Here is a 20,674-nt window from a genome sequence, read left to right on the forward strand (position 1 = left end):
ACTAAGAGACTAAAGGGAAACATAAATGTACAAAAACCCAGAGGGATTTCTAGAGGGTCTGATAAAAAGTGCTTAAGCTGTGGCATTAGACAGATGTGGTTTCCAACCTTACCCAATCACCTCTCAAAGGCTCACCTGTAGAGTAGATGGCTACCTTTCGTAACAATCATGACCACTTAGTGGGCAAGTGTGAGGGTTAAAGAAATAATGTCTGTGCAAGTGTAGACCACAGACAGACTGAAGCATAGACCTGCTGAGGGTTGCACCTGAAGAAAGGACCTTCACTTCATCCACTCTCATGGCCGGTTCTCAGGATTGGCTGAGATTATTGGTCACCATTTTCTTGCTTCATGTGATCAGGCAGAACGTTATCCAGACTTTTTAAAAAATAGATGAGATGGGAACAGTAGGGTATCATTTCCCTTTGAGAATGGCAGAGAGGGCCTTTCACCTGGGGGAACTCAGGCCTGAGCACCTGGCAGTAGCTACAATCCTATGTCTTTGTGGGAAATGTAGGGCTCTGGGGAGTTAACGCCCATCTGAGAGATGTGTGTTATCCTTCATTGTTTAACCCTTTCCTGAATTGCTGTATCTTTTGCCATTGAAGAAACCTGATACCTTGTGTGTCCACTGGACTCTTTCCTTCATTCTCATTACTATCATATGGATAATCCTTCAATGTGCAAATGCTTGGCACATCTAGACGCACAATAGAAGTTAGTTCTTTTCTGTAACCTGCTCCATCAGATGACTGATCCAACCCCTGAAATCTCATCTGCTGATAGGCCATCCTAGTTTCTCACTCACCCCTACCCTGTCTTGAGAACACTGTCTAAAATTCCTTCTCATCAATGTGGATATGTCTTTTTAACATTCCCAATTTCACTCCCTCTTTTCTTTTAGTGAATTTCTGGGACAGGACTTCTGGACTTGAATGCCATCCAAGGAGAACAAATAATGCCTAGGAAGTGAACCTTGAAGAGAGAAACAATTATTTTAAAATAGCTTTTAGCTGTATCTGAGACCTGGTCTCTGCATATGTCTGCCTCTGCATCTCTATAAAGAATGGCTCACACCCCCTCCCCCCCACCAATAACCTGTTGAGGAAGATATAGCAACAGGTTATACAAAATTGAAAGAAAAGCCTCTCATCCAATCCTCCCATGCCCTCTGTGGTTCCACGATTGATTCATTAATTTATCTAACAAATAGTGAGTGTCTGCTATGTACAGGTTCTTTTCTAGATAATAAAAATACAGCTGTGGAAGAAAAAAAAAAGGCAGACTTGCCTTTATGTTCCATTGGAGTAGGGGAAGACAAACAATAAACAAATAAGCTACAGTGTGTCAGGTGGTTTACATTTAGAAAGAGTTGCAGAGGGTAGTTTGTAATTTTAAATCAAATGGTGAGGGAAGCCTCACTGATAAGGCAATTTTGTAGCAAAGAAGAGACCTGGTAGGGCGAATGGAAAAGCCTACATACCTGAGGGCACAGCTTTCCAGAAAGCAGCTGATACAAAAGCCCAGAGGCCAGAGCATTTGTATCTAAGGACTGAGCAACGGGGTCAGCGTCTTGCAGCCAAGTGAGCATGGCCAGAGTTAGAGGTCTGAATGCTTAGGAGAAAAAGAATCAGATCATGCAGGATGGGTTTTTACTCTTATGAGATGGGAAGCCATTGAAGAGTTAGGAGTAAAAGAGCAGCATGATCTGATCTATGCTCAGAGGATCACCCTGTCCACCCTGTTGTGGCTAGATTGGAGGGAGGCAAGAGACCAGTAAGGTGTCCACAGCAATGATGGTGGCCTGGAATAAGGTAGTTGTGAGAAATGTCATATTTTGGAACTAAATCCATTAGAATGTATTAATGGAATGAATATATAATGCAAAAGAAAAGATGAAGACAAAGATGGCCTCAAAGCTTTTGGCCTGAGAAACTGTAACTGTGGAATTGCCATTTGATCATAGGATAAAATCAGTGAATTCCTCGAGACCTGCTAAACAAACACTATTTGCTCCTTTCTGGCTGGATCTTAATGCGGATCTAAGAATTCTAATTATGGTTTCATCTGGCAGATTTAAATTTTTGATTCTTCTTTTATATAACCCAAATAACAAATAGTTCAAATTTCAAAGCAAAAAAATTAAAAGATTTATTGAAATAAGATGACAGTATATTCCTAACACAATGAAGAATTCTTATTTTTTACAAAGTATTTTATTCTTGCCTAAGCATGCCTAAATGATTTGCCTAAGCATGAAAACAAAAACAAAGCAGGACAAACAAAATAAAACTAAAATTTGGTGCTACTAACTTTCATGTGGCAACCATAACTGTTTTTTAAATCAGGCTTCAGAACTATTGAATTTCATAAACTTAAATGCTAATGACCACAGGAAATCCTATTCCTCACCCTTCCCATTGCTCTCAATTTGCCTTCAAATGAATAAAAAGACCAAAAAAAAAAAAATAGTAAGCTAAAAAAAGCATAATTTAAAAACATAGATTACAATAATTTTTTGTCCCTAAGATCTACGCCCTATTTTCTCTGACCATATGGGAAAGCAATGAAAGCAATCAATTCTCTAGCTTTCGTTGTGTCTCTTATGTGTGTATTTCTGAATAATTTTAATCCATTTATTACTGTGTATAATTGTATGTAACCAGAAGCATTCATTATATTTTTTATCACACTTTGGAGCAATTTCCATGAGGAATTGTGCAAACATTCTCCAATATATACCTCTTCACAAGAAAGACAACCTTAGACACACATGTGAGTAAGCCCAAAATAAAGAAGGTAACTTTTTGTTGATTACACTGAGCTTTAGGCCACCCGCCTTTATTCAGGGGGCAGTAATGCTTCTAGGAGGTTATTCATGAGCTTTAATTGGCCCTATAATCTCTGCCAGGACCAGGCCCTCTCCCAAGCCAACCTATCATTATCCATTGTGTGCTTTCTGCTTCAAGGTGACTTCTCTGCTCGACCCTCAACTATCCCCATGGTGCTAGTCAAACTGTCATTCGTAAGATCTTTTTACATAAAGATTATGAACGTGTGTCTGGCAAGAAAACCTTCTCTAGGAAGGTAGAGTAGTGTTTGTGGTATTAATTGGAATTAAGGTTTCTTTTTTCCTTTGTTGTCAAAAAATATTATACTTGATTTTAAGAATAAAATTAAATTCTTCTAAGGCAATATTAAAAAGCAAAACAAATAAAAACAAAAACAAAAGTAAACCTTAATATGAGTATATGTTAAAGGAGGGAAATTATATTGAATAGGTATTCTTTGTTATTACAGACAATCTTAATCTAGATATTCGTTCAGAGATCCTGAGGTTTTTTTCAAATACTATTCTTATTTACATAGAATTTAAAAGAAAATATTAGTCTATTAAGTAGAAATATTTTATAATAGAAAATAAGTTTATGAAAAAGTATATTCCTATAAAATAGGAATATATGGGAAAATATTCATTCATGTAAAAATTTCACTCATGTAAAAGTTGGCACATTTATGTCAAATTGTCTCAATAGAGAGTGAAAAAGATTGCTTCAAGATTGCTTGTTTATAATGCTTTTTGCAAAAATTTATTCAACAACAGTTAGTTAAATGCCTATTATTCCTTGGCTCTTAATTTTTTTTTTTCTTTAGAAGAATGGAGATTGTTGTTAGGGATGTTACATTCAGAAATAAAGTTCTGTATTTCATAGAGCCCTTATTCTCTGCCTCTTCTTTAAATTCTAATGTGTTTTTTGGCGAGGGATGGGTACTACCTAAATTTAGTTTACAAATTTAGTTACAAAAGGAAGAAGGAATGGACAAAGAAGTCTGCAACGTGTGACATTGCTTTAAGAAAATATAAAAACAATTTTCAATGAGACCCTTCAAACACGAGCCATCCCATTCTCGGAGCTTTTGATTTCCGTATTGCGGACAGCTCCACACCACTTCAAGGAGTTTCCACACATCTCTCTTCGCTTTTCTGGCTTCTTCTGTCTAGCATGGGCTGATATATTTCGGCTACTATACAGTAACTAGTGTGAGGTGTTAGAGCTTCAAGTTCAACAACTCCATGAGCTCCTTCATATACCTTTTGCTCCTGTGAACAGGGGAAAATAAAAGAGATGATAAATGGTTTTCAATAAGTCACTGACTTGTTCTATTTTTGATAAAACCTATAAGTTGTTTCTGGTCACAGTGGCCGACGGGCTGTATGGCCTCTTCTCACATCCTTCTTCTCCAGAGTCCTGGAATGCAGACTGGGAAAGACGCAGGTTGCGTGGCTTTGTAGGTACTACATGAGGGCTGCTGATTGATTGACTCAGTGGTCAGTGTCTTGTTTAAGAATTTGAACTCTGCAGTGATGAGAACGGAGTAAATTTGGAGACAGCTGTACACACGCAACATGTGGTCACGGCGAGGCAGAGTGGGATTTTTTTAAGACTTGGTTCTCCATTTCTCCTTCCCAGTCACTATAAAAGCCTGGCAGCAATTTATTTTTTGCTTCTGGCTGTCCATAAGATTGCTTGTTATCTCCTGATAAAACTCCCCCCTCTCCTCCTCTTTCCTTTTTGAACCAGTTTGAATGGAGTTCTGTTTCTTATAGCCAAAGGAACCCTGTCTTAGATGGACATCCAAAAAGAAATATTAACTACCAAACCAAGATAAAAGGCCCTGACAGTGAATTAGAATAACATAGCAAAACTAGCACAAATATATAATGCTCTGATCCAAAAGCCACTTTAAAATAAGGTGTGGAAAGTCTATAAAAATGAATATTTGTGGCAGTCAAATGAAATTAAATATTGTTAATACCAATCTTTATAAAGGGAAGATTAAGTGGAGACAGATTGAGTGACTGAACAGAGGCACACACACACACACGCACGCTCTCTCTCTCTCTCTCTCTCTCTCTCTCTCTCTCTCTCTCTCTCTCTCTCTCATGGTAATGCCAAGTACTAATTGCTAATCAGTGAGAGTGAATGTGAGAAGGAACTTTAAAAAGATAAGGAAAAATAAGAGTGGAGCAAGAAAGTGGCTACTCATATGGCTAAAATGTTAGTCAAAAGAACAAAATAAAAATACATGAAATGAACAAAAGAAAAGAAAGCAGTCTATCTGAACTTACCTTTTCTAGGGAATTGTTAATTATAAAGACTCGGTATACCAGCTCATAGTAATTTTCCATTGATACATTTTTTCCTTTCTGGTTTCTGTATGGCATGTTTGGAGCGTGGAGAATCACCAGCAAAGAGCCATTTACCTGAGTTATATTCATGGCTGGAGGATCTATTTTTGCTGGAGAAAAAATAGGAAATTTTGACAAATAATTCAAAAATATATTTCACACGGACACATTATGCATAACGACAAGTCATTAAATTCAGAAATCTGGCAAGACTCATTATGAAAAGATACTGCTGACACCTAAAATGTAAATATTTAAGAAGTTTCTTCGAAGATAATTTTTTATTTGCAAAAACTAATAAATTCTGTTTCAGTTTTAAGAAGACATTTATCAATCATTTCCATAGCCTGCAGTGATTATTTTGGAAAATGAAGTTTAAAAAGTTATTTGAGAGAGAGCTTAGGGTAAGGCAAATATTTCATAGGTTCTTAAATATGTGTAAAATTTCAAAGCAGCTCTAAAACCACTTGAATACTTATTGCTATAAAATTAGTTCAACAGGTTTATGTTATATACTGTGAGACAGCACAGGAAAGATCAAGAGAGAATTTTTGGTCCTTGCATTTTAGTATCAATAATCAAATCATTATTAATTAGGAAAGAAAATCGTATAAATTAATAGTCACTTTAATTTTCCCCAGCTTAACGATAGTAATTCTAGGTGCATTTAGTTCTTTTATGAATTTTGTTGTTCTTTTCTTGTTTCTATTCATTGTATATTTTCAGTTTGAAGATTCATATCTTTTATAATTCTTGAAAATTAGTTATGATCAATTGATATATAGATAGGTAGATCAATGAAGGGGGGAAGGAAGAGAGAGAGAGAGAGAGACTGGGGGAGAGAGAGAGAGAGAGACTGAGAGAGAGAGAGAGAGACTGAGAGAGAGAGAGAGAGAGAGAAAGAGAGAGGGAGAGAGAGAGAGAGAGACTGAGAGAGAGAGAAATGAATGCTAGATAGACGCTTTCCTTCTGGAATTTTGATCAACATCTGTTAGAATTTCTTATTTGATTCTACATGTATTAACTTCTCTTATATTTTTCTTTTTTTCTCAACAGAGTATTCCGAATGGTTTCTTCAGACCTGTCTTCCAGTCTAGCAATTTACTATTTAGTAACGTATAAAATGATTGTAACCCCCCCAATTTTATTTTAATCTCAATGATTATATATATATATATATATATATATATATATATATATATTTTATTCTAAGAATCTATTTAGGTTTTTTTCAATCTACTTGTTCTTTGAAAAAAAAAATCTTTGTCCTTTGATTATGTTTTTATTCTGTTATATCTATAAACTTATTTATTTTATTATCTGCTTTCAACATTACAATACTTGAAGTGCTGGTCTGGGCAGTGCTTGTCTTTTCCAAACTCGCTTAGTCAGTCTGCTTCCTTATGTTTTTATTGTGAGCACATATTTAAAGGTTGATACTTTCTTTTTTGTTGCTCTGGCTTGATTTTTTATTTTAAATAAACTTTTCAATGACCTTTAAGATATATACAGACAAATAAGTAAATCATAAAGATACAACTCAACAAATCTTTACAAATAGATGCTCTTGTATAGCTACCACCCAGATCAAGAAATAGGACATTACCAGCACCCAGAAACTTCCTTTATGTCCCCTCCAATTACTTAATCCTGGAAGATAACCACAATTATCCTTACTTCTATTTCCATATACATTAGTTTTTAGAATTTATAATATAGACTCTTTGTGTCTCGCTTCTTTCCCTTTTATTTATATATATAATTATGGGCTGAATTGTGTCACCCCCAAATTCATAAGTTGAATTCCTAACCCCAAGTACCTCAGCATGTGACTGTATTTGGAAACAGGGCTTTTAAAGAGATAATTAAGGTAAAATGAAGTCACATGGATGGTATGAATGGGCCATAATCCAAAATGACTGGTGTTCTTATAAGAAGATGTGGACATGTGTGAGCACAGAGGGATGACCATGTGACCACAGCAAGAAGGCAGCCATCTATAAGCCAAGGAGAGAGACCGCAGAAGAAACCAACGCTGCTGGCGCCTTGATCTTGGACTTCTAGCCTTCAAAACTGAGGGAAAGTAAATTTCTGTTGTTTAAGACACCTGGTCTGTGGTAATTTGCTATGGCAGCCCTATAAACTAATGTATATGTGTGTGTGTGTGTGTGTGTGTGTGTGTACATTCATGTTGTGTGTATCAATGGTTTGTTCTCTTGATTGCTGTTTAATTGTATGAGTTTCACAGTTTACCTATTGTGTTATTTACAGACTTTTAGGTTGTTTCTAGTTTTGGGATATTATGAGTAAAGTTGCTATGAACATCCTCATACATATGTCATTTGGGAAATATGCATTCTGTTGAGAATACAAGAATGGAATTGCTGGGTGATAGATAGATAGATATTGCTAGTTTTCCACAGTGGATACATCAATTTATATTCTCTTCAGTAGTATATGGAAGTTCTCATTTTTCACATTCAAACACTGTCATTAGTATTTCAAAAAATTTTAATTTTAGCCATTCTAATAAATGTATATAGCAATTCATTATATTTTTCAGTTGCTTTTCCCTAATGACTACTGTAATTTCATTTGTTAATTGCTCATGTGGATGTTCTCTTTTGTAAAGAGCCTATTCACAACTTTTGCCCATTTTTTAACTGGTTGTCTTTTTTATTATTATTATTGATTTGTGAGTTTGTTGTACATTCTAGACATAGTCCTTTGTCAAATACATGCATTGAAAATATCTTCTCTCTGTGGCTTGCATTTTCATTATTTTGATGGTATATTTTGATAAGTAGAAGTTCTTAATTTTAGTGTAGTCTAGTTTATCAGTTATTTCCTTCAACATTAGTACTTTTGGGGGTTTACCTACTCCAAAGCCATGCAAATATTTTCCCATGTTACGTTATAGAATACTAGTCTGCAAACGTTTTCTGTAAAGGGCAGATAAATATTTTAGGCTTTGTGGACCGTATATTTCTCTGTTGTAACTACACTAAGACTTTGCCATTGTAGTGCATGTGAAAGCCATCATAGACAAAATGTAAAGGAATGGTTGTGTGACTATGCTCCAATAAAATTTTATTTATAAAACAAATGTAGGTCAAATTTGATCCTTGGCTATAGTTGCCAAGCTTTATTATTTTTACCCATCCAGACTTGGTTTTGTAAATGGGTGATATAAGGGCCCAAGATTTATTGTTTCCCATTTGATCCAGTCTCATATATTTAAAAGACCATAGTTACTATGCTGGACATAGATCAAATGACCGTTTATGTATTGTGTTGCCTCTGAATGCTGGGTTAAGTATTTCACTTTGCATCTGCAAGGTGTCCTATGGCACTGTCAGCTTGGCACAACCTCAAGTTGGTGTTTTCTAAAAACGTGAAAGTTGTATGTATTTGAATCTCAGACCTTTATGAATTTAAGAAATAATCGATTCCTAACAGAATCAAGACTGAAAGAAACATGAGCCCTTTTTTGTTTCTTCTCTTTCATGTAAAGGCTTTCCTGAGTCTGCTCTTTAATTGAGAGTGTAGCCCTTTGAGGGCCAAGATTTTATGGGGTACTAGTTGTAACTCCCCAACTTGTGCTGGATTAGTACCCTGTCCTCTGCCCCAGCCGGAGTCTGGTTACCAAGTTGGGCAAACATCCTCAAGCAGTGGAACTTTGCTCTGCTTATCCTCTGGTTTCCCCAGCTACTTTGTTTTGGCCCCTGGAGATGTTCCTTATTTTCTTTAATGCTCCTCTGTAGTGTTAAGAGAATGTGTTATATTTTATCCAGAATTTCTAAGCATTTTAGAAAAGGAGCTCTGACTCCACCTCATCCTTCCTCTGGCTATTTAATCTGAAACCAGAAGTTGTTAATTTACTTTTCAACTATGTGGAAATTTTTGCCTAATCGTTTAAATGAAAAAGGAATTTCCCTTTATTTACACTTTAATCCTGCAGAGTGTTTGATATATAATCTTGTTACCATTTTTCCATCCTCAAAAAGCGAGAAGAATGAGTCACTGTTCAATTTTGTAAACTAGTATGATGTATAATTAATTTTCTCTCAGATAATGAACATAATTCTAACATTCTTGTCCTGGATCTGGATAAATATTTCCCTCAGGTGTCTGAAAAGCATCTTAAACTCAACGTATTTAAAATTGAACTTGTGATCTCAATTACCCTGCACCCCATTTCTCTGGTCTTTTCCCTTCAAACCTCATCAAAAACATTTCAGTAATTCATCTAGCTATCCAAGCCAGAGGTTATCCTTGGCATATTCTTCTCCCTTATCATTATATTCAACCCATTACCAAGCCTTGTCAGTTTTTCCTTCCCAATGCCCTCCAACAATAAAATTTCTATACCCCTTTTCATTATCCTAATTCAGGCCAACTTCTGTCTCCTGTAGATTATTACAGCAATCTACTATTTCACTTACCTATATCCAATCTGTTATTTTTCTGTTCTGTACTCCCAAATATAGCTAAAGTCTCTTTTCAATACACAAAACTGATCATGTGGCCCCCTGATTAAAATCACACTTTTGTCTATGGCCATGCCACCCTGAACAAGCCCGATCCCACCTGATCTCGAAACCTAAGCAGGGTCGGGCCTGGTTAGTAGTTGGATGGGAGACCACCTAGGAAGACCAGGTGCTATAGGTGTAAAAAATAAGGGATCGTAAGCCGACAAGGTCCTTGCAATCTGTGAGGTCAACAAGGATTGCTCCACCCAAAAATAAAAATTTTTTTTAAATGTAAAATTACACTTTCTTTGCGGAAGTCATAACTCCATAATGGAAAATGCCCATTCATGACCAATCTCTCCATTTCCAACCCATTTCATATTTTTTTCCTGTCTGCTCTTCTTCCCTATACCAGTGGTCTTTCAGTCTCTTGTATTTGCCATGCTTCCTTCTGCTAGAAGAGCTTTGCCAATGCTCTTCCCTTTGCCTGAAATGCTCTACTGTACCATCTTTACCTAGTTAACCCCTATTCATCTTTCAGTATCAGCTCAAGCATCATTTCCCCAGAAATGCTTTTCCAGACCTCCCTGATCAGGTCCTTGCTTAACTAGGCTCTAATAGCACTGTGCATATTTTTTGTACCACCTGTCATTAGTATTATTTTATGTTTGTTTGCATGATTGTTTTTTAATGCTGGCTTCCTCCTTAAACAGAAAGCTCTATGAGGAAAGAGACTTATCTGTGTCTGCTGTGCTTACTATTTATTCCCTAGCACTTTGTATAATACCTGGAACTTAGTAAGTGCCTTACAAATATTTACTAAATAAAGAGACAAAGCAATGGTTTAATCTGAACTTAGCTCACTCCATTAGAAAATCGGGCCTATTCCAAAACACTACAACTATTTTTAATCCAAGAAATTGTGGGGTTAGATAATGTTGAAATCTTATTGAACCTCAAATGCCGCTTTTGACTTAAGTTATTTTTTTAAAAAAAAATCTTGCTTTATCTCTAAATAGACACCAGGAACCAGAATCTTTTTACCTGAAATAACACCTGCTGCTCAGAAATAGTTCCTAGGTGAGTCAATGTATTCAGTTGGCTCATTAGGCCCATATCACAAACTTTAAGATCATGCTGTCCCAAAACATGTTCTTCAGGAAGGCTCAGGATCTGTGGCAGGAGAGGGCAAAGCTGTAGGGCTCTTCACTATTGCTTCCATTAGAGTAGCTCCAATTTTACTGCTTTATAAACTTTCTTGCTCTTTTACCTAAAAGGTCCTGGCATAAGGCTTTTTTGGTTGTTGTTTGTCTTAATGAGATGGTCATATAGAAATAACACAAATTATTCTTAACTCAATATTATTTCGATTTAAATTGAGGCAAAGCCTCACTTCATCTTGGCCAATGTGTTTGGCTAATCTTACCAACTGTCCTAATGCGCCATGATCAAGAAGGTTTTGTTTGATGAGTAAATTTAAACTTGACCCCATTTCTAGGCTTGAATATAATAATTATATTACTTTGAAAATTCTCCTCACTGTTGTGTATCAGCTTAGTTATTCGAGCTCCTTTTCCTCACCTAGAGAATTGTTGGTGAAGTGGATTGAGTTTGAATTTCAAGTTATTCCCAGAAACAATGTGCTGGATACCATGGATTGGTTTGCTCAATTATCATTCCACTCCCCTGCTTGTTGAAGAGTTAGAAAATTAAAAATGATTTTTTTCTCAATTCCATTGCATCTAGCATTTTGGACATGATCCAATTTGTTTGGATTTAATTGGACATTGCATCAGTTAGATCATTAGAGTGAGATTTTGAAGACAAGTGAAGTAATAATGCTACAAGTTTTAAGAAAAATCTTCTTTTATCCTTCCTCACAGGGTAACTGCAAGCTGGAGAAAGGTAAAAACAGACCCTTTGGCCAATAATGAACCCTGATTCTAGGTTGATGATAATCTGTGGGGACTCAGAATGTGCTGCGGGTTCTTCTAGGTGTTAAGTAATAAAAGTAAATTCAATAACATATACACAACTGTCAGAATCCATTTCCATTTTGGTTCTCTGAGCTGTGGCGTGAAAGTTATTATGGGATGAAAGGCCAAGTTGAAGTCCCTAGAATTTCTCCTTTGGATAAGATAGAAAATCAAGAGTACTACTGTATCCCTGGGGAAGGTACTGAGATTAGTGTATCAAATCTCCTTGAATGATGCAGATGTAGTAAGATATATCACGTCTGCATTTAACTCATTTATTTGATGTATACCCTCCCCCCAGAAAAGGTGGGTCTTAAATAATAAAATGAGAAACTAAACAATTCAGGTGGGGACCTTGGCATAAATAGTATTCATTATAGTGTCTGTGTTCTAGAGTCCAATCAACACAGCCTTGGATATAATTTAGAGAATAACATTGTCCAATAATTAGAAAGCATCAGAACAGTTTTATTTCACTTGGTTTTCATTGTCATCCTGACTCTCTGTCATATATTGCCTACAGAATCTTTGATCCTTTCACAGGATATCATGTTGGACCACTAAATCGACAACACGATACTCATTGAATTTGGTGTATCTGAATTACTAGTCACTATAGATAGTCACTGTAGATAGTACTAGTCACTATAGATAGTACTTTAGTAAGATAGATGGAAGCAGAATGCTGGTGTTAAATTTCCTCTGGGGTTAGTTGAGATGTTTCCTCTCAAGTTAAACATAAGTTGCTTTATTTTGCATCCGCTAGTACTAAGAAACATTCACTGGGCTTGTTAGGCCTCTTTGAATTTTGGAAGGAACACATATCACATTTAGTAGTGCTACCATTTGCAAAGTATCACATAAGATTTTGAGCTTTGAGAGGCACCCAGACTAAGAGACAAACTTCTCAGCTAGTCTGTGTTGCAAATAGGGAGCCCTGCCACTTGTACTTTATGATCAAGAAGATCCAACAATTTTTCAAACATCTGCGTCAGATCAGGATGCTATATAGAGACAACGACAATTCCAGGCCCCTGAATTTTTGGAAAAAAGTTATATCTTATTTAGCAAATGACTAACTTTCTTTAAAAAAAAAAGAAAAGAAAAGATAAAGAAAAAGAAAAGAAAGGCTCCAGACTTCCTTGTAACTGGGCCTTGATAGAAACTGAACACCTGACCTTTGGATATCAAGGAACCGTGTGAGCTGAGCTTCTTATCATACATCGAGTTCTGATACGGCAAGTCATAAAATGCACAGAAACTTGTCGACATCAACTAAAAAAGGATTATATGAGTCCAGCCTCTAGCTGGTCTTAACATCAAATTAATTTGCAAAGGTAGGTGGCTCCCAGTGCATCTACACCTACTGTCTCATCATTTCTTCCTCTTGAGGAGTTCCTATGACCAATTAACTTAAGGGGGGAAAAAAAACAGAGCCTGTTCCCAGAAGATTCTACATGACATGATGGCACCAGCCAGAAGTGGACTGCTGTAGCATTTTATACTACTCAGGTGGTCAAAGGAGGTCTGGAGAAGCGGTATGTGCATGGACTCCTAAGCAAATACTTCTGCATCCACGTTAACACAAAACGAAAAGGCGCCTATAAAATGGGAGTTCTTAAAAATCTAGGTGAATGTGGAATTGCAAGGGATTCAGAATAACCAAACAATCTTGAAAAAGAACAAAGCGGGAAGACTCACACTTCCCAATTTCAAAACTTACTGCAAAGCAGTATTAATCATGATGGTGTGAGAGTGACACAAGAATAGATATATCTATAAATGGAATTGAATTGAGAGCCCAGAAATAACCCCAAAGGTCTATGGCCACCAAATTTTCAACAAGAGTTCCAAGATCTTTCAATGGGGAAAGAATAATCTTTTCAACAAATGATGCTGGGACAACTAGATAACAAAACACCCAAGAATTGGACTGTTACCTCGTCCCATATACATAAAAGAACCCAAAATGACAGGTATAATTAAATAGTCAGGTAAGTACTGCTAAGGATGTGGAGAATGAGAACCCCCACGCACTGCCGATGGGAATGTAAAATGGTGCAGCTGCTTTAGAAAACAGTCTGGCAGTTCATCAAATGATTAAACATAGAGCCTCCTGTTTGAAGCTCTTGGTGCCATTTAACCAATGAGGGGAGAATGAAGTCCTTGTGTTGTCTAGGATGATTGATTCTGATTATCAAGGGGACATAGAACTGTTATATATACAATAAGGTCAGGTAGGCATATGCTTGGTATCCTCTGAGGTGCCTCTGAGAACTCTATATTCGATAATAAAAATTAATGTGAGATTATGTCGAGTTTATACGGGGAAGACCAAAAGGACTCGAACTCCTCAAGAATGAAGAGCTGAGGTGCTAGCTGAAAAAAAAGTGAGTGTCGAGTTAACAATGATAGAAGCAGTTATAAATGTTAACTACAGCTTCGTGACTATTGCAATTATTAGGATTGTAAGAAATATCCATATTTTCCTTCCTGTTTTGTCACACTTATCTTTGTACATAGACATTAAACACCCTTTTTTCTCTTTGTCTTTCGTCTACTATTTTATTTAAGGTCTGTTGGTAATGGTTTACTTTATAATTTACATCTTAGATTATAATATTATTATTCTAGGATTATGACTAAATTAGAAAAAGAATAAACATCATGGAGAAATTGATAGAGAGTAAACTTTCGGTCTCCCCCAACGGAGGTAATAAAAAGTATTAATTTCCTCAACAGAAAATTTTTCTAATGAGTATTTTCAAGAGCTTAACCCCTATGCTTAAGAGGGGTCTATGGCAGTACAATTCCTTTCTTGCTATCTAAAAATAAGTTTTAAAAAATTGTCCCTTGGAAGGTAACAATTTGGCAGAGGGATAGAGTTTCAGTTCTGTAGTCAGACGCAGCAGAATTTGAAACTCGATGAGGGTTAAAGGGTGTAAGACCTGGGAGACTGCTGAAGCCTCTGTGCCTTAATTTCCTGGGCTGTAAAATAAGGATAGTAAAAACCATCTTCTAAGGGTGTTCTGAGAATTAGGTCAAGTGAGATGATGGTGTGGACCTCAGCAAAGCACAGGGCCTGGTAACTAGCCACACTCTATGCGGGCTATTCAAAAGCAAGAAAAGCAAAGGCAAAGAAGCTCCAGGGAACTCACTTTCCCACCAGGGAGAGAAACGCTGCGTCATGGTCCAGCCCGAGGGGATCCCAGCTGAGGCCGTCCTCACCCTTCCGTAATAAGCCTCCTGTGCTTCTGAGGTTTCATTGGTAAGGTCGCAAAAGAATTCTTGAATACCCCAACAGTCCTCTTTATTTCTCCATTGTCTCTGTCCATACCTATAGAAGGGAAAAGACAAATATCTGAGTTTCTTTTTTCCACTGAAGGAGTCTGCAGTTTTTTTTCAGTCTATTAATGTTTTAGACTGGTTGAATATTGTCCTCCAATATTAGTACCACTGCGAAAGCTTACGGCTACTCTTAAGTATCCTTAAAAAGACTGCTTCCTGTTATCCAAAATGCTGTCTTGCTGAATGATAAACTCAAGCCTGACTGATGCCTTCCGTATCACTAGCATAGGGGTTTGGGTTCTTTAAATACTGAATGAAGTTTTTCTTCTGGTGTATGGACCAACTTCCATTTCTGAGTACTAGTTCCCTACATTCTTAATGCGTCTGGGGTTTCAACTCTGTGGTTTTCTTCACTTCTCATCAGTTTGCTGCTGAGTAATGTGGCTGATTCTGAGAAGTGGCTACCACTTTTCATCTCAAAGTGATGCTTACCCAACACGTATGGTTATTTTCTTTATTGAAAATTAAATGGGGATTGTAGCGAGGCTAATATAAAGAGTCCTATAATGAGGGGCTGGAAGAGAGGGAGAGAAACCCATAAAAAACAAAAGGTAGTGAGACAGAGGCTGATAGGTTGATTCATCTTAAGACTATGGGATGGTGTAACAGTCCAAGGGAAGATTAATGCTCTTTTTCTTACCAGTCACAAATCAGAGAAAATGCAGTAAGATGATGGTGGGGACAGAGCAGGCTGGGGAGAAAGGCTTCCAAAATATTCGATGAAGGACTTGAAATCTATGACTTTCTAGCCACATAATGAGAATTATTACTGGTGTCTGTACTTTGTAAACTATATGACAGCAGTTTCATTATACCAGAAGATACCATTAAAGCAGAACCAACAACATATGTGAAGCACAACTTAATGTTTTGGTTTTTTGTTAATTGTTGTTTATTGATGAGACATTGTCTTTGCTGGCTGAATTTAGCTTTAATATGGCACCTTATATTTTGTCCTATCCTAAATGGAACTGACATTAACTTTAGACTCATGTGAACTGGATAGAACGAAAATGAAAGATTTCAAAAATATAAATTTGCATTGTGCTGTTGAAAATACCACATAGCTAGGAATAGATCCAGGTATTCTGAATTTTATGCACATTTGGAAACCCTCTTTAAGAAAAAGAATTACGAATATAAAATGCTTCCATGTTGTGCTAAAGTTAAATCATCATTAGTATCACGATAATAGGACCACTTTGGACTTATCTACAGTGCCTAACAGGGTGGGGTGGGGGACAAAAAGAGCCCCAATCCTACTTTCTATATACTGGAAGCATCTCCAACTATGTACAAATATATTTTTGGAATGGAGAAATCTTTTATTTTAAAGATTTGTAAATTTTGCAATTGCTATACAAAGCGTGTTGAGAAAATCAGCATCAGTTAAAGACAGATAAACTTTTAGAAATATTCCTTCTGAAGTTAATGAGAGGTTAACTCACGGGAAAAAATCTGACCTTGGACCTGCCCCATGCTAGAGAAATATCAATGAATTTATGGAATAAAAATGGCTATTTTGGCCCATAGCTGCAATTGATTTTCTGAATTTCTAATGAAAAACGATGAAAGGTAAACTGTAATATCTCCTGTCTACTCAGCCAGCATTTCAAACTATGCGAGAGTAGGAAGAGGCTCAAAAAAAATCCCCAGGAAATGTGTAAGCGGGAAACCCCGCCATTTGCAAATCAGGAGCTTCTGTTTCCTGGCCTCAGTCCAGGAAAGGTGTTGATTGCATGTGAGTTCTGGCTACAATCCACCAGAGCTAGCCGGGTGACAACGGGAGAGGCACATGCAGCAGCGCGTTCCGATTCGTGTTCATACTTACAGGAGTCATTAGTTTTTGAAAAGAATTTTTCAAATAGTAAACCTATTCTTAAAAAAATGACTTCTAAATTAAAAATATATATTTCACACATCAACCTCCAGGTGTCCCACAATGTGTTCGAGTATCAATAGTGTCAACTTGATTGAGTACCTACTACATGCTAAGCATATTGGCTTCCAACATTCACTTGGCAAATATGTGTTGACAGCCCACCACGTGCCAGGCTTCGTTGTGATGCCAAAGGCTGAACCTTTAAGCTCTTGGGGCTGGGTCTCCATGGGATGACGATATGTCCCCAACAGACTGCACATCATCATGCATTTTGTGTCATCGGACAGCCTTTGGGGAGATGAGACACTCCTGTCCCTACCGGCCAGAGAAAGCTTAAATTACTTACACTTTATACTGCACAAAGTAGGTACTGCTGTTGTTGGCACAAGCCCTCCCAGGCTGCCAGTGCAAAATGTTATAAAAATTTCGTGATTGAAAATGTACTGTCTGAGGCTTCAGAGACTCCTGGGCAGGCTGAGTTTCTAAAATGACAAGAAAAGGAACAAACACCAAACATTGATACGAGCACCACTGCTATTAGCAATAGGTTTCAATGTAATACCTTCACCAGAATTCCCTGAAGTGATTGCTATAAGCACGCATGGTAGAAGCGGAGCCCAGAAATGAACATTTTGCATCTTCAATGTGATGACTTCTATGTATGCTAAAGTTTCAGAACAATTGTGTTCCAGATTATACATATGTGAGAGATTTCCTCCCATCTCATTCTCAAACTGCAGAGGAAAGAAATAACGCTGAAAAAAATAAGATCCTTAGTCCCTTCCCTGATGACAATGGAAGGTAATGGCTGAGATGAAAGACCCATACCAAGGCCACTGACTCATGTTCCTGGGAGCCGTGTGTTACTGCTACTCTGAGGCAAAATTTTGCCTGGGATCAATTTTGGCTCCAGGACCTCAACCCAACATTCATTTCTCCTTTGTCAGCTTCCTGCATAACCTCTGGGTCCTGCCTCAGGGTCCTCCACTTCTCCCAGCTGATCTGGCTTTATTCCAGGTAGGTCGGCCTTTGTTGTCCCACTCCTGAATGGCTGCACTTACCTGCCTGCATCCTGGCTCCCAGTACTCAAACATAACTGCTCAGATAAACATGTCTGTGTTATCGAGGGTGACTGCCCAAGACCTTGCCATTGGGCCTGCTGTTCCTGAGAAGGGATTCAATAGCAATCACAGAAGGAAAGGGATGACATTGCACTGGCATGGCTTCTGCTGTTTTCCTTAGGTCATGTAACACGGGTGGCCCAACGTCACCTGCACTTAGTTCCATGGAAGCAAGAGACTTTTGACAAAATTTTATTCTAGAGTCTGAAGAACACCAGAATATATCACTCCAAAATATGCCTCTTTGACATAAAAGTTATTTTGAGCTGAAGACAATTAAGTGGCAAATGCAGAAAAAGCTCTGTCTCTCTCCCTTCCCTTTTCTGGCTAAAGGCAGGATATAAATTTCTCTTTTATTGAAAACAGAGCCTTATCAACCCAGAGATGGCACCAGAAAAATCTGCAAACAAAATTTGCTCCATTGATTTCTTCTCATACTTATTTTCCAGAGTTTGCCACCCTTGGAAACCTAAAATTGCTTTCATTTGTACTCTCATGTCTCTACAAATGTATTGTTCTTTGCTGAAGATGCTATACAAGCTGGGTCTCTAACTTACCATTTGAGTTACTCTTCGTTTAGGTGCGTTGCAAGCATGAATAAACTTTGATTCTTAATGTCAGCTCTGAACATGCAAGATTTGTTATTTTTTAATGAATGAGGCTGTTTCCTTAGGTGTTTATTTTTACCAAGTAGTGTTAATATTGTTGTTTGTTTTTTGTTTGCTTTTGTTTTTATTTTCTGGACCTCCTTCAGTGCATCAAATGGTAGTATGTACTTGTAAAATTCTATTGCCCCTGTTGGTTTTGCTCACCAAAATCACTACCTGCTCAATCATAAAATTTGGGGACATAAAAATTCCAGAGGTTTTCAGGAGATAACAAGCACAATTTCCTAAGCTCCTGCCTAGACCTGACTTGCTGCTGTGAAGAGAGATGGCTCAATGACCTTTAGCATCTGTCTATGAATTTCTTCTCTTGTTTTTATAATACCACTATTGCTACTGCCATCACAGAGAATAGCAAATCACTCTGTGCCAGACACTGAGGGACTTTTACCTGTGTTCATTCATTTCTGTGCCCAGCTCTTCTATGAAAAGGGTATTATTGAGTTCTTTCTCTTACAAACTAAAAAATTAAGCCCTGGAGAGCTGAAGGAACTTTCACAGCAGCAAATGGTGAAGCTGATTTTGTACCTGGGCACTCTTACTTGAGACCCTGCCTGTCATCTACCACAGAAAACTAAGAGCGAAGCCTTGGAAGAGTGGAACTAATGGAGGAAAGAGAATAACTGGAGGCTGGAGATATCCTTCCTTTTCTCCTCCTTCCACAGGCATTCACTGAACATTAAACATTTATCAGCCACAGTGCTCAACGCTTTACATCTTACTTCATTCATGTGACCTCCAAATAAGGCAGGTATTTTTACTATTATAGTTTACAATAGAGAAGCTGAGACTTAAATAAGTTGCATATCTTGCCCAAGTTTATAGGCCTGGTAAGGTACAGAGCCAGAATCATTTTGGTAGCATGCGAATTCCTGCCATATTTTGCTAATTGAGTCCTTGGTATTACCAAGGACCTAAAGCGTACATAGTTTCCACAAATTCACACATTTCTGGGAGATGGAGACTGAATTGTTTTTATGTTATCGCTGGGCAACCATACAGTCTTGGGAAAGTTACTTGAGCCACTTAGACTGAGAGATACCCATCTGTTAACTGGGGGTTCTAATAACCTTGCTCGGAGGTAAGCTGGAGTGATAAGATGCTCTCTGCTCTTGAAGAGCCCTCTATGAATACCCAGAGCGAATTCTCACGTGCTTTATACAGTCTAAATTCTGTGCCAGGCATCGCTCAAGACATTCGGCATATGTTAATTCATTTGATCCTCACAATATGTACAATTCCCATTCTATAGATGAGAAAATTGAGGCACAATTAAGTCAATTACCGAAGTTTTCCTAAAAAGTAAGTGGGAGAACTGAGATCCAGACTCGGTCTGGCTTAGGAGACTGACTGCTGGTACCCACTGTGCTAGGAGCCTCCTACAGGCAAAAGAAGTGCTAAGGAGACAGAGAGATGGATATACACTTGTCCTATATAAAGTTTTTTGCACCCACTAGAGTGCCTCCTCTTTGGTAGCTATTCAATGTGTCCACGTGGAGTCATTCACACTGCAGATAGAAACTGACTGCATATCTGTTCTGACCATTTCATGACAGAAGAAAGCTAAAATTTTTACAAAGCCCAGAAAAGCGCCAGTGCCATTTCTAACAGTCCCTCGAGCACACTCAGATGACGAAAACGTAAGCAATTAAAAAGAAATGAAGCACTTACCTACTACATCAGTCAGGAAGAAACTGATGAGGAAGCCTAGAAAGCAATGTTTAGGCATCATGGTTGCAAGCGTGACTGGTCAGGCAACCAATGTTCCCCTCAACGAGAACGCTTCTCTGGACAGAAAAGGAAGCTAGAATCCTCACGCTGAGCATCCATCCTCTTGAGTTTTACGACAGTTCCTTAAAGGAAATTAGATTTCATTTGCTAATACATTTTATTATTTTGGGAAGATTATGAAAGTAGAATTGCTTCAAAAATCATTTGCTGTAAGTTACTTTGATGGGGAAGCTCGATTTTGTTGGGACTGGGGCATCCTTAGCTATGAAAAGGCAAAAAACACTGAGGG

General features: G+C 37.6%; 1 protein-coding gene and 1 pseudogene across 1 annotated transcript; one reads left to right on the top strand and one right to left on the bottom strand.

The window, feature by feature from the left end:
• Window positions 1–3,514: 3,514 nt before the first annotated feature.
• On the bottom strand, window positions 3,515–20,439 carry IL22RA2 (interleukin 22 receptor subunit alpha 2). Its single transcript, XM_016165862.2, has 5 exons — window positions 20,326–20,439; window positions 17,215–17,350; window positions 14,797–14,975; window positions 5,131–5,300; window positions 3,515–4,101 (listed from the first exon to the last, which is right to left on the bottom strand). The coding sequence occupies exons 1-5, from the start codon at window positions 20,384–20,386 to the stop codon at window positions 3,952–3,954; spliced, it is 696 nt and encodes a 231-aa protein (XP_016021348.1). The 5' UTR covers window positions 20,387–20,439; the 3' UTR covers window positions 3,515–3,951.
• On the top strand, window positions 9,743–9,861 carry LOC118605562 (annotated as a pseudogene).
• Window positions 20,440–20,674: the final 235 nt, after the last annotated feature.

Source organism: Rousettus aegyptiacus, unplaced genomic scaffold (assembly GCF_014176215.1).
Source record: "Rousettus aegyptiacus isolate mRouAeg1 unplaced genomic scaffold, mRouAeg1.p scaffold_m13_p_1, whole genome shotgun sequence".
NCBI classification, from domain to species: Eukaryota; Metazoa; Chordata; class Mammalia; order Chiroptera; family Pteropodidae; genus Rousettus; species Rousettus aegyptiacus.

What these genes read in the sequence shown, in the direction of transcription:
- IL22RA2 (XM_016165862.2), bottom strand. Translation starts at nt 20,386, where the DNA reads ATGATGCCTAAACATTGCTTTCTAGGCTTCCTCATCAGTTTCTTCCTG. An exon ending in TTTCTCTCCCTGGTGGGAAA is followed by an intron (nt 5,301 to 14,796) that starts GTGAGTTCCCTG and finishes TTTTTTCTCCAG; the next exon opens with CAAAAATAGATCCTCCAGCC. An exon ending in TTAACAATTCCCTAGAAAAG is followed by an intron (nt 4,102 to 5,130) that starts GTAAGTTCAGAT and finishes CCCTGTTCACAG; the next exon opens with GAGCAAAAGGTATATGAAGG.